The sequence below is a fragment of the Coffea arabica genome, chromosome 9e (assembly GCF_036785885.1).
Source record: "Coffea arabica cultivar ET-39 chromosome 9e, Coffea Arabica ET-39 HiFi, whole genome shotgun sequence".
In the NCBI taxonomy this organism is placed as follows: Eukaryota; Viridiplantae; Streptophyta; class Magnoliopsida; order Gentianales; family Rubiaceae; genus Coffea; species Coffea arabica.
This window is the reverse complement of record NC_092327.1, coordinates 36,822,682-36,835,320: the sequence shown is the minus strand read 5'-3', so window position 1 is coordinate 36,835,320 and position 12,639 is coordinate 36,822,682. Positions and strand designations below refer to the sequence as shown.

At 36.5% G+C, this 12,639-nt stretch overlaps 2 protein-coding genes across 5 annotated transcripts; one reads left to right on the top strand and one right to left on the bottom strand.

Annotated features, from left to right (window-relative positions):
• Positions 1-90: 90 nt before the first annotated feature.
• On the bottom strand, positions 91-5,404 carry LOC140014737 (peptide chain release factor PrfB1, chloroplastic-like). 2 transcript variants are annotated; one of them, XM_072065904.1, is made up of 7 exons: positions 5,001-5,403; positions 4,654-4,722; positions 3,512-3,732; positions 2,633-2,836; positions 1,598-1,813; positions 1,272-1,455; positions 91-776 (listed from the first exon to the last, which is right to left on the bottom strand). In XM_072065904.1, exons 1-7 carry the CDS (start codon positions 5,254-5,256, stop codon positions 475-477), a joined length of 1,452 nt encoding a protein of 483 aa, XP_071922005.1. In that variant the 5' UTR covers positions 5,257-5,403; the 3' UTR covers positions 91-474. The 2 variants fall into 2 exon arrangements, with proteins under 2 accessions (XP_071922005.1, XP_071922006.1); XM_072065905.1 differs by lacking the exon at positions 4,654-4,722 and having other exon boundaries at positions 5,001-5,404.
• An 894-nt stretch (positions 5,405-6,298) lies between these two features.
• LOC113708919 (TATA box-binding protein-associated factor RNA polymerase I subunit B) lies at positions 6,299-12,544 on the top strand. Of its 3 annotated transcripts, none has more exons than XR_003452532.2 (6): positions 6,299-6,614; positions 7,322-7,917; positions 8,802-9,617; positions 9,719-9,849; positions 10,539-11,848; positions 12,221-12,544. XR_003452532.2 is itself a non-coding variant. In XM_027231642.2 (5 exons), the coding sequence occupies exons 2-5, from the start codon at positions 7,362-7,364 to the stop codon at positions 11,091-11,093; spliced, it is 2,058 nt and encodes a 685-aa protein (XP_027087443.2). In that variant the 5' UTR covers positions 6,299-6,614; positions 7,322-7,361; the 3' UTR covers positions 11,094-11,999. The 3 variants fall into 3 exon arrangements, 1 of the variants encoding a protein (XP_027087443.2); XR_003452531.2 differs by having other exon boundaries at positions 12,122-12,544; XM_027231642.2 differs by lacking the exon at positions 12,221-12,544 and having other exon boundaries at positions 10,539-11,999.
• Positions 12,545-12,639: the final 95 nt, after the last annotated feature.

The window sequence follows — 12,639 nt, the reverse complement described above, 5'->3', positions numbered from 1 at the left end:
CAAGTGTTGAAAATGGTATTGAAGTAAGCTGATTGAAGGGAATAACAATAGAAGTACTCAAATCTGGATGTAATGCCGTCTCTGCCGAAATGAAAAGTGTAACTGCAACTCTACACTTATTCTATTGATGAAAGGATGAAGTACAGGACTCAGTGATGACAAAGGAGATTCATGCTTTGTTGCATGATGCCTCGTTGTTTTGCACATTAACCACCTAGGAGTTCCTGGCCAGCTAAATTAATCCTGTAGATTTCCCTTTTTGGATCCAAAAATATAAGCAAGAAGTTGTTTAATGGAACTAGTCAGGCAGCTGATCTAAGGATAGGCTAGGGAGCATAACGCTGTACCACAATAATATTTTCACTAGCTACAAAATAGTAATTGCAAGTTTTTCTAGCCAACTAAGTACCCTTAAGTTTCCTTTACCTTAAAAGACAACATATACAACTATCGAATTGATCATGCATTCAAGAATTACTCTTGATTATTCGAGACCGATGTGCTGTACTTGTACTTGAGGTAAGATTTGATGAAGAGATCCAATTCCCCATCCATAACAGAAGTAATGTCAGAGGTTTCATATCCTGTACGCACATCTTTTACCAATTTGTATGGATGGAATACGTAGTTCCGTATTTGTTGACCCCATTCAGCCTTCACTGCATCCCCCCTAATTTGCTTGATCTCAGATGCCCTTTGTTCCTCAGCTATCACCAACAGTTTAGCTTTCAGCCGGCCTAGAGCCTTGATCTTGTTTGCAAGCTGGGTTCTCTCTTCTGTAATGTGAGAACATGTACAGTCCGTGAGAAAAATTGCAATGCAACTAGTCAAAAAGGGATAAATAACAAAAAGATGCAAATAATCAAGAAATAAACTACATCAAGCTTCGAGAATCTTGTAAAGCTTAGCAATATAGCTCAAGAACAAGTTTAGGTGGGTTGTCCGGCCAACTTAATTTGGAACATGAAATACTAATAGCAGTTACAATCTAGTAATTACTAGCACTGGCATATTCTACGAACTCAAAAACGGTCTGCACTCATCTAGGAGACCTATTCTGCGACTCTGCCTTAGCTGATGCTTGAGCTAAGACCTATGTTGGAGCTGAGATCATGTGACTAATTATAATGTCAACACAAGAGTCCCTACTTGATATAAACAGAAAGATCGAAGTCAATGAAACAAAAAGGGGAGTTCAAATCAACCTCTGTGCTCAGGCATGTTTAAGATACACTTCAAAACTTGAAGGGAAAACAGCTGGTGAGACAAACCTGTGCAACGAACAGTTACACCAGTGGGGATATGAGTAATGCGAACTGCAGTTTCGACCTTGTTAACATTCTGGCCTCCTTTCCCACCAGCCCTGGAGAAAGTGATTTCCAAGTCTTCTTCTGGTATTTCAACATCCATTGACTCAGGTATAAGAGGCATGACTTCAATACCTGAGAAGCTTGTCTACAAGAAATTTAGAGTTTAATGTATCTATTCATCTTTGTTTTTGTATTTAAAATACTGGAAACCGTGTGCGAGTCTGTGGGGTGTATGTGTGTGTGAGACAGATTAAGGAGATAAAACAGGGAAAAAATTATAAGGTTACCTGCCGAAGGCCTTTGGCATTAAAAGGTGACTGTCTCACAATGCGATGGGTGCCTTTTTCCCCAGACAAGTACCCGTAGGCATATCGGCCTTCAACTTCAATTGTAGCCGATTTAATTCCAGCTTCATCTCCAAGTGATTTCTCAACCACTTTTGTTTTGTACTTTTGCTTCTCAGCCCATCTTACATACATCCTAAGAAGCATGTCAGCCCAATCCTGCACTGGAGTTTATCAAAAGAATTTTACATGAAACAGGAAAATCAGACAGAGATTATACCAACTCTACAATAGTACATAGTTGACCATCAAAAATATACCCATATTAGCCTATATTGTGCATGAGGGTGTCTTGGAAAGGTGATGGTCAATATCATATGCATGGAAAGTATCGTGTACAGAAAATGCAACCAGTAGGAAGATAACAGAAAAGAAGAGTTCTTGCAATGTGGTTGTTGGTGCTAGATATCTTCATCTCTCCAACATTTGCAGTTTAAGCGTGAAGAAAAAGATGGATAATCTTAACGTTAGTGCTTGTGGGAAACTATCAACATTTTGTAGTTAATTCGAATCCTTTGAATCAGGATGTGGCCAAAGATACTGATTCCCGATGCATGATTTGAAATTTGAGAATATGTGAATTACACACCAATAGTGCATATTGCTGGAAAATCACTAGCAGGGAAATTTAAATAGATTTTGTGTCAAGCCACTCAATTTGCTGTATATGTATTTCTAACTTCTGATCAAATATACTTGCCTCAAATTTATAAGCTAATTAATCATAAATAAGTTTCAGGGACAAAGATATACAAACATGCTTTGAATTTTGATTAACTTTAGCAATGGCTTCAAATAAGTTAAGTCAACAGTCCACTTGACCAGATGCATATCCTATTGTCTTTATTCGGTATAACTGCTTGCAGAAAACAATTTTTGAAAACTGTTTTCCCAAATAGAAGCAAATGAGCCTTGGCAGAAGATAAAAGGAAACTATGCTGAAAATCAGCTCCGGAAAGTATTTAGAACTAAAATTACCTGTGCATCAGTACCCCCTGCACCGGCTGTAATATTAATAACAGCACCTTCTTTGTCGTATGGGCCAGATAGAAGTTGTGTAAACTCAAAATGGTCCAATGCCTTGTTCAAGTCCTTAATAATACTAACAGCCTCCTCCAGAAGGCCTGTATCAATGGAGTCCATCTCCTCAGTAAGCTTTACTATTGTTTCTGCATCTTCAATCTGCATTCAGCCTATAACACATGAGTACTTTGTAATTTCTGAAACTAGCCCACATTCATTCACCCAAATTCAGAGTAACAGATGTTTAGAGCAAACCAATTAAATATTCAGCAACAAAACAATATCATGGAAAATGTAGACATGAAGCACATCTAAAGGAACAATCAATGAACTCATGGTTTATGAACAATGAAATTACAATGTCCTGAATTCTCCTAAGCTTTCCAGAGTTGTTATTTCTCAATGATCAACACGCATCAATTAGAGTCACCAAGTAATTTTGAAAGAATAAAGTCAGAAATACTAATGAAACTTGTAAAGAAACTAGATTTAGGGCATTCAACCTTCTCTCCTAAAATTTACCACTTTTGCTAGAAAGAAAAAGAAAGATGTTATACTGCCTCAAAGTGTACATTCTGCAAAAATTGATCTTCTATCATCATTCTTTTCTTTTCTTTTGTGTCTTTAATCCCAGAGAACCTCTCTTTGTCAGATCTCTTTGAACTTACTGCCTGAAAAAATATTATCTAGTATATCTTTAGGAAATTCTGCAAGCAGCTGATCAGTATATGGGCTGTTATTCGTTGATCTTGTGTCCGATTAGAAAAAAAGGGCATAATTGAAGCAAATTATGGAACAAAATAGTTCCACAGTTATAATAGACACAAGCCTCACCCGTGCTTTAAAGTCATTGAGAAGCTTCATTCTGTCTCTGACATCTGTCAGATCCTGAAGTATTTCCTGAGCTTTAGCACGATCATCCCAAAGAGAGCTATCTACGGCAGCATCCTCCAATTTTGCAAGATCTTCCTCTAGTTGCTTAAGACCAGCAGCAGCCCTAATTTCTTCTACACGCTCTGATGTAACCTCTACATTCCTCCTCAGAGTATAGAAATCTGTTTTAAGAGTACCAGAGCTATTAAAACAGAGTAAGCACTAGACATGTACACTATGTATTCTCTTCATTATATACTTCAATATGAGATCATGAGCACACGATGAGGAGAAAGTGGTAGAACACCCCATAACATCTTGTTGGCATGAAAAATACCATTCTTATGGTTAGGGTCCTGGGAATGCAAAGCATTCTTATAGCATCCATAAGTTGGTTAAAGTCCGATATACTCTCACAGAAACTAGCTACAGGATTATCGCAGGTCTTAGCAATTTCTTCTCCTTATTATGTTCAAATAAGCTCCAAGAGATTCATCAGCTGTTCCGTCTGAGAATCAAGCTCTCAGTTATAACTCATGAATTCACTTCCACTGAGCATTAACTCAATGGCACAAATATGCCCTATATAATACCTATCCTCTGATATAACCAAGTATGTCAATTCACAGTTTTTTAAGTGCTACAGTTACCTTAGCATTAGTAACTGCTCAATCACAGTAACATGGTTAGCTTGAATTATTTTTCTTGAATCTAATGAAAATTTAGAATTCTTTCATGCCAAATGTTGACATACAAGATAACTATTCTCATAACCTTCACACGCATTGCCAAATTAGGCCATTGCACAATGACTGCAAACTTCATAGAAGACCAGGAAAAAAGATTTTTAAAAGACATTACATGATTGCAACCTCAATTCGATTGTTACTAAGAGACACTAACCAGACAACCTATAGAAATGTTCAGAATTCAGTTAGATGCCAACCACCGAAATCTTAAAAACATGAAAGAATGATTTTTGTATTCATCAAATGTTCACAAAATAATTATTATCTAAATTGCTATCAATAGTTCTGAGAAAAAAATTGTTATCAATAGGCATTATCAGGGAAATATATGGTGCCAAGTTGAAAAAAGCCTACCTGGCATTGCCCATTCACTTGTTTCAGTACTAACTCCCACCTCAGGTGCGGCAAGCAAGACTTTACTGCCTTCATTTGAACACACAAACCACCACCAAAAAGCAAGCAAAATATTATTCAAAAATCACAGCAATCAAATTAGCAAGGAAGCAAAATTTGAACATCAATGAACAAAACAGAGCTACCATCAAATTAAATACCAAAACAGAAGAAACCCAACAAACAAGAAAACATGAGTTAATCGCAGGAACAGAAAAAACCCGACAATAAATACGCAAAAAGCTACAAAAAAGTTTGCAACTTTATACTCTAACAACAAGAAAAAAAGTTACTACTTCACTACTTACCAGAAAGAAAAGCAGGAGAGTGAGTGGCAGAGGAACCAATGGATAATAGACAATAAGTAGAAGTAGTATAAGAAGGAGGGGATAGAAAAGGGGTATAACGATGGTGATGCAAGGAGAAAATGGGGCTTTCTTGGTTAAAAGTGAGAGATATTGATGGTAATCTTCTTGGTGATAGAAGTAGCTTAGTGGGCTTGAATGACGTAACTGACAGTGTTGTTGGATGAATTATGAAGCTCTGCAGCATTACTCCCTCCATTTACGCTCACAAGGAGGAGTGGGAGAAGTGACAGCAAATTCCCAAAAGCAACAGCCCCAGCAAATTGCTTTCCAAGCTACAGGGGAAGCGTTTATCCTTCTTGATGAACAGGAGCAAACGTTATCTAAGAAAATAATAAGAAAAAAATATGAAGAAAAGAAAATAGAAATAAGATTAAGAATGAGGCAAGAAAATGAATATCGTAATGCTAAAAGGAAGGGGAAAATATAATTTACCCCAAATTGAAAAATTCCCATGTTGCCTCTCCATCATTTGGAATATGAGATTATTTGATAAATTACAATAGTATTTTTTGAACAGAAGAATTATAATATTTTTTGTGATGTAATGTATACGAAGTAAAAAAGTTGTTGGAAAGATAAAAGTTAATTAAAAATTATAATTATGATATAAGCAAAATAGTATTGAAAAAAATTGCTCTTCAAACACACTAATTTTGTGCATTATTCGTCAATTATTAAAAAAATTTAATTACATCTGCCTCGTTTACGGTTATAAGACAATGGATAATCAAAGTTAAATCAATTGTATACAAATATTTTCGAGAATGTGCTCATATTAAGCCGCAATCAACACTTGTTCATGAAAAATATGGAGATCTATTCATTTTGAGTCTCTCCCTCTCTCTCTCTCTCACACACACACATATGTTGAACTTATTTTTACTTCATCACAATTTTCATAAAAAGTATTATAAATTAAAATAATTGTGGCTAATGTATAAGGATGGTATCTATGCTTCATTTCTTTATAATACAATAAACATGATAGCCTTCTATAAACATTAAACAAACTCTTTAAATTGATGAATGCCTCTTGCAAGAATAAATAAGAATATTGAAAGAACTTCACATAGATATAAAGAATGAAATAACCACCTAGCCAAAGAAAAACACAAAAAGATAGGGGGAGCTAATCAAGGCAACTGATAGTTGAAGTCCTGAAGATAGCAATCTGAGAGAAGATTAGATTGGGGGGGCAATATGTAATTTTGTTAGAATAAGAGAGAAAAATGAAAATGGAGGGTAAAGGGCAAAGGGGGCAACAACAAAACAGGAAACCGGCAGTTGACTAAAACCCAGAAAGCTGTAAAACCTCTAAGAATTCGAAAACCAGCCTTCCACCTTGAATCGCCATTACTGCTGCTTTTTTTTTTTTGCCCAAATTATTTTCAACGCCCCTCGCCTCCGAAAACCCAGGAAAGAAATCCCACCAAAACATAAGTTCTTAAGTTTATGGTCGCCTAAAAGATAAGAATGTTGGGGAGCTGTTGGCGTTTAGGGGATTGCAGTGGACGTTCTTGTTGCTACAAAATTACAACTTGACTAATTTTCAAGGTAAGAAGATGCTAAAAAAAGGAGAAATGGGAAGAGAATAAATAGGCAATCTTGAAACATTCAGGCTGTTTACTGTTGCTTATGCCTTAGATGCCTAAATCTGCTGTAATGCCGGGATAATTGCTTTTCTTCAAGTTCTGTGATTTTTTTCTTCCCGCTTTTTTTATTTCTTTCTTTTTTTTGGGTTAGTGAGAGGCTGCTTTTCTTGCAGTTATTCGTGTATAATCGATGTCTTGTTAATACTGCCTTTGTGTATATATTGAAGTTATATAGTCTTTGATTTGTACTTTTTTTGGTTTTTGGTTGATTCCGTAGGTGAGATAAGTAGTAGCTAAATCATTTACACAATTAACTGAATGAATTTGAGTGTTCCTCTTTGATAACGTGTTTACTAACTTATTAGACTTATCCATGTTCTATTTTACGGATATGTACTTTCAATATTTTCTTTTTGTTTAGGGAAGAAGATAACTCAGAAGACAATAACAGAAATCCTAAAGCTCAAAAAAAATAAAAGTACAAGCTTTTTGAAAAGAAAAAGAAAATAGGAGAGAATTAAAAGAGAAAATGAGAGAAAACTGTACTTGTAATAGCATTGTAGTGGTCTAGACGGAAACCTAGCAGTATCATTAAGTTGCCATAATTTTTCGTCTTCCCCTTGCATTCATTTCTTTCAACATGGGTTCTAACGTCTTGCTGTTTCACAGAGGTTAAGTTATCTTACCATTGGCTGCATGCATCTGTAAAATGACAACGAGAATGGAGTGCCACGTATGTGGTAATTTTAGCTTCAAGGATGGTGGCGATGGCTTCTATTATTGCAGCGTCTGCAGCTCACAAGCTGATGATATTGTTGACACTGGTGTTGATGACGAGGACCTCTTTGGCAACAAAATCTACAGTCAGACTGCCCATCGTTCCCAGCCCACAACTGCTGCTGCAGCCGAGGACATTTCTCAATTTAAACAAACACAATCCCAGCAAAATTTGCTTCAAGACTTGGTGGTGGATGCCGATACTGATGCAGGAGATGGAGTTGGGCCTACTGGGCCTAGTGATTTTGGGTCATATCCCGAGAATTTAAGCTATGATGACTATTATTCAGAGATAAGGTCAAGGTATTTGATGGGGTATCAGATATTGATCCAGTTGCAGTGTAAGGCTTTGGTTGAGAAGTTCAAAGTCAGCCCATTGATCATTGGTCTGGTGGGACCAATATGGTTAAGATATTTAGCTTTCACAAGGATAATGGCTGATGACTGGGCAGATCAGGTTATTCATGAATCAGAGTCTCAAAAACAAGGTATCCTTCACTTTTAGTTCTTTAGCAATGGAAAACTCAATTATAATGTAACTTCTTGGTTTTATTGTTGTTACTGTTATAGTTTCTATGGTTTCATGAAAGTAATGGCTCCGTTTATTTCATTTGGCTAGTTTAATATATTCATGCTTAGGACACACACTATGAGTTTTGGGAGTGTAGTTGTTGATTTTGGAGTGAGAGAATACTTAGTTTAGTAAGGGCTTTTTTCTTGTGGGCAAATAAGAAAATGACATTACATCAAATCCACCTTTATGCTTAAATATATAGTCAAAATTAGTAGCTTGTATTGCTATAATTATGTGTGTGTTTAGTGAAGTATAATTATTGTAAATTGCAATGTAGTGCAGACAACTGAGTTGCCTAAGGTGGCAAAACTCATGATCCATCCTTCCATTTTTTTTCTAATACCCCTTCACTTTTCATGGATTTGCACTAGTAACAACTTTTTGAAGATAGTTGTCTAATAGCAGTTCTAATGATTGTAAGTAGCATATTCAGCAGGTTGTAGGTATAAAGTGAGTACAGATCCAAAAACTTGTAACCAGTTTTGCTATTCATTGTCTTTATTGCTCTGGAAACATTCCTACTCTCCTATTTCACATAAATTACCGTAATCATTTTGACACATTGCTTGTAGAAGACTCTTTTGCATATGGTTTTTGTCATTTTTTGTCTGTTCGAACTTCTTCCATGAATGGGTGGGCATTTTTATGACATTTATTAGTCACTGTCCCAGTAGCATTAAATATAGTGGAGAATCACTGATGAAGAAGATGATAAGGGGGAGAGTTTGGGTGTTGGGGGAGTTTCACGAGAGTAAATTTCTGATATCTGTTTTTTGGGTCGAATGAATTTGAGTGCAGGGGATGCTGCTGATTTTCATCCTCCCGCTAAACAAAGTAAAGAGCCACACAATATATTTGGACAGAGGGCTGTTACATTATGGCATATATCCCTCCGCAGAACAATCCCATTATCTCATTCTTTGGCTATAAATTTTCTTGTTTGTCTTCTGGCAAGAGAGGCAATCTTGCCAACAGATATACTAAAATGGATTCTTGAAGGAAAACTTCCATATTTTGCCGCTTTTGTTGAAATTGAGAAACAACTTGGACCTCCTCCTAGTGCCTGTCCTATCAGTTCTAGTCATATGTTTAGACCTAAAACAACTATGTCAGCTCAGAAGTTGGAGGCACTGGCAGGGTCTATTGCTCAAAAAATAAATCTAGAATTGCCTCCAGTGAATTTCTATGGTATAGCTTCCCGCTTTGTTGGGCAGTTATCTATTCCTGTCAAAAGCATTCTCCAACAGGCATTTCGAATATATGAGTGGTCTATGCCTCCTGAGTTGTATATATCAGCAAACATTTTAAGGCTACCTACACGCATATGGGTGATGTCTATACTGATAGTGGCAATAAGAATTCTCTATAATTTAAATGGTTCTGGAAAGTGGGAAAAGAGTTTGTCTAGTTCCAGGAGCTCATCATCATTGGCTGGTAAGGATGGAAAACAACCTACACATGCCACTAATATGACTGATGATGCTGAGAAGGACTTGTCATCACATGATTTGTGCCTTCGTGACAATGCATCAGATGATGAGGAATTTGAATTGGATGCTGTAGACCTTCTAAAGATTCTTGAAACTAAGTATGACAATCTCAGAGATACATATGGTAAAAATTTTGAGTGTCCTATTCTAAAGGCAATTGTTTTCGTGCTGCTACTGATTAGTTGATTTTTAGCTTAAAGAATTCTCACTTTCTTGGTTTGACAGATTATTCAAAAGGTTTGACATCATATCTGCAACACTGTAAGGATGTGGTGTTTGCTGGTTCAGGACAATCCTTTGAGGATTATGAAGAAGAAAAGATAATAGAGGATTTATGGGAGTTTTATCAGAATAAGGTATTTTTCACCAGATATCTATCCACTCCAGAATAGCAAATGTAACCTAAAACATAGTGGTCAGTGAAAAAAAAAAAATGCACAGTGTTTATGCATTTGATTGATGCTGTGGGGTGATATTTTATATGTGAATTGTGCCTGGTGTGAATTAAAAATGTGGACTTGTTTAAACTTGCATGTAAATATTGTTCCTGAAGTATCTAAAAATGTCCTCTTCTTCCTTCAATTCACATTTTCAACATTAACTTCCGGCTAATCTTCTGTCCATGCCCACATGATACTCAGTCCTTTAGCTTTGCTTGACATTTCCCTAGCATCCTTTGTCTTCCAAAAGACAATGTTGTCCTTTTGCTTTTGTACTTGCTTCAAGCTTCATCCTCTTTTTCGGTAATATTGGATAGCTTTGAGTTTAAAATAACCTAGTGAACTTTAAAAATTTTTGTTTCATCAGCCATTTTAGCACATGTTAACACCTTAAAGACATTTGCTTTTTTAATCTTTGGCACCATTTCATGTCAAGATGATCATGGAAAATTATTCAATATAAAATTGCCTTATTTGGTGGAAGGGGGTAAAAAAGAACAGGAGCTAAAAGCTAATATTAAAACTGAGTCACTAACAAGTTTCCTCCAGTTAAGTGAAAATTAATGCTCATATGGAGCTAATTATTTCTTTCTTGTTGATTTCAGGGTGTTGAATGTCTGGAAGATCAAGAAATGAACTCATTTCAAGATAGTGGTTTGCACCAAAAGAGATCCATGGACGACATGAGAAACATACAAATAAAAAACAAAGAGTGTCGATACTGCAAGAACAACCTATCAGAAGATGGCTCACAATATAGTATGGATGAGAAGAACTATTCTTCCAGGTTTGAAGATTCATCCCATGAAGGTCGATCTTCAATGGAGTCCCGCAAGGTTAAAGCAATAAGAGAACTGAAATTAGATATGGAAACGAACAGATTTGCCTATATTCCTCCTAGGCAAGTAATTATGAGTCAAAGATACATCAGTTATAATAGGAGAAGAATAGAAGGTGCTTTTGTTTATGCTGCCCATGCAGACTATTATATCTTACTTCGTGCCTGTGCAAGGGTAGCCCAAGTTGATGTTAGAAGCCTGCACATAGGTGTATTGGAGTTTGAAAAGAGATTGAAGCAACTGGAAGAGAAAATGGGCAAATGCTTGCATCTGAAAATACCCAGCGGCAGTTCTGGTTTCTGTGCTAATGAAGATGATTAAAGTCCTACGAATGACTGAACTATTTTTGAAGTAACAGGATGTCCGTTGGTGTTCTCTCATCACCTTTCCCCAAGAAATTGAACTACTGGAAACTCATCCTTTGTATGGGAAGCCCAAAAAGTATGTCTTTGCTTGTGGAAACATTGACTAGCACCTGAATATGTAAATAGACCGGTGAACTACTGCAATTTTGCTAGCTACATAACCCAGACTGATTCTCAAGTATGGCATGCTGCTATGTGATACAAGTTTTAATAGCTATGAGCATTCAGGGTGATATCAGCTTTACTGTGAATAGTAAAGGAGAAAGGTCAATAGTCTAACAGGAGAAACTGAAATGCGCTGCTTTTTTGTCACTTATGGGTGGAAAAGACCCAAGTCTTTGCAGGCCTGTGTACTTACCTACCCTCGAAGTTGCAAGTACAGAGCTCTTGGCAGGTCTCATTTGGAACTTGCCATCACAATGCACCAATCGAAAGCATCCTTGAAGTATGCAGGTTCTTCAGAGAAGCTCTGCTTGGTCACAATGTGTGCATGTATCTCGAAAACATGTTGTGGAGAAATTTTTGGACAGGGGTTTGGAGGCAAAACTGTGGAAACCACATTTAGCATATGTCTAGTTTGAGAAGAAACATCTTTAAAATAGGACGTTACTGACGTTTGATTAATGAACTTACCTCTATATGGCATATACTGCATAGAGTAAGGAATGCCGGACCTCAGACAGTAATGAGCTACCTACATGCTAAATACCAGTAAGTTTCTTAACTTTCAGGAGTAGGTCAATAGAACAAAGAGTCCTCTTTAATTGTGCATACCATTGTGTACTATCTCTAGCAGTCTTTTCGCACTTCTGGATTATGGTAGAATTCTACCACTGATGACAAGATTAAGTTGTTCGTCCAATTATCTAAATTGCCAATTTCTACTTCTTTTTACTATGTTATTATTGTCTTTGATTACTTGAAAGTTGTATTGCTGTTCAATTTGAATCGCAACTGCCCTCTTTTTCTTATGATGGTCTTGAGGTAATGGTTCTGGATTATGCAGTGGTTTGAGAACTAGTGATTTTTACACAACATGCCATAACCATTTCTATAAATTCACATGCTGAACGGTTTTGCTAGAAACGGTTGGTGCATAAAACATACCGGTTGAAACCCTGTGCATTGTAGAGATGAAGGATTAAAAAAACCGAGACATTGAAGTTCAACCATGTTGCTAATAGTTCTTTGTGTTATCAAGAGCAGTCTTGAAGCCTTGTGCATTTTAGAGATGAGGATTGCAAAACGGGATATTTGTTTCCTATTTCGTATTGTACTTCATGTCAAATTTTCATTTACGCTTTGATGGTTTGTAAGGTTGAGCACTTTATTAGTTAACATATTTAAGGTCACAAAACATATTTTTACTTTGGATATGTATATATATATTCGTGACATTACATGGCAGTTATGGGGAAAGGGGAATAGGTTCAAGTGGATCATGGGATCCAACGAGGATTGAACTACTATCGGATCAATAGCATCCGTTAGATTTAGAAACA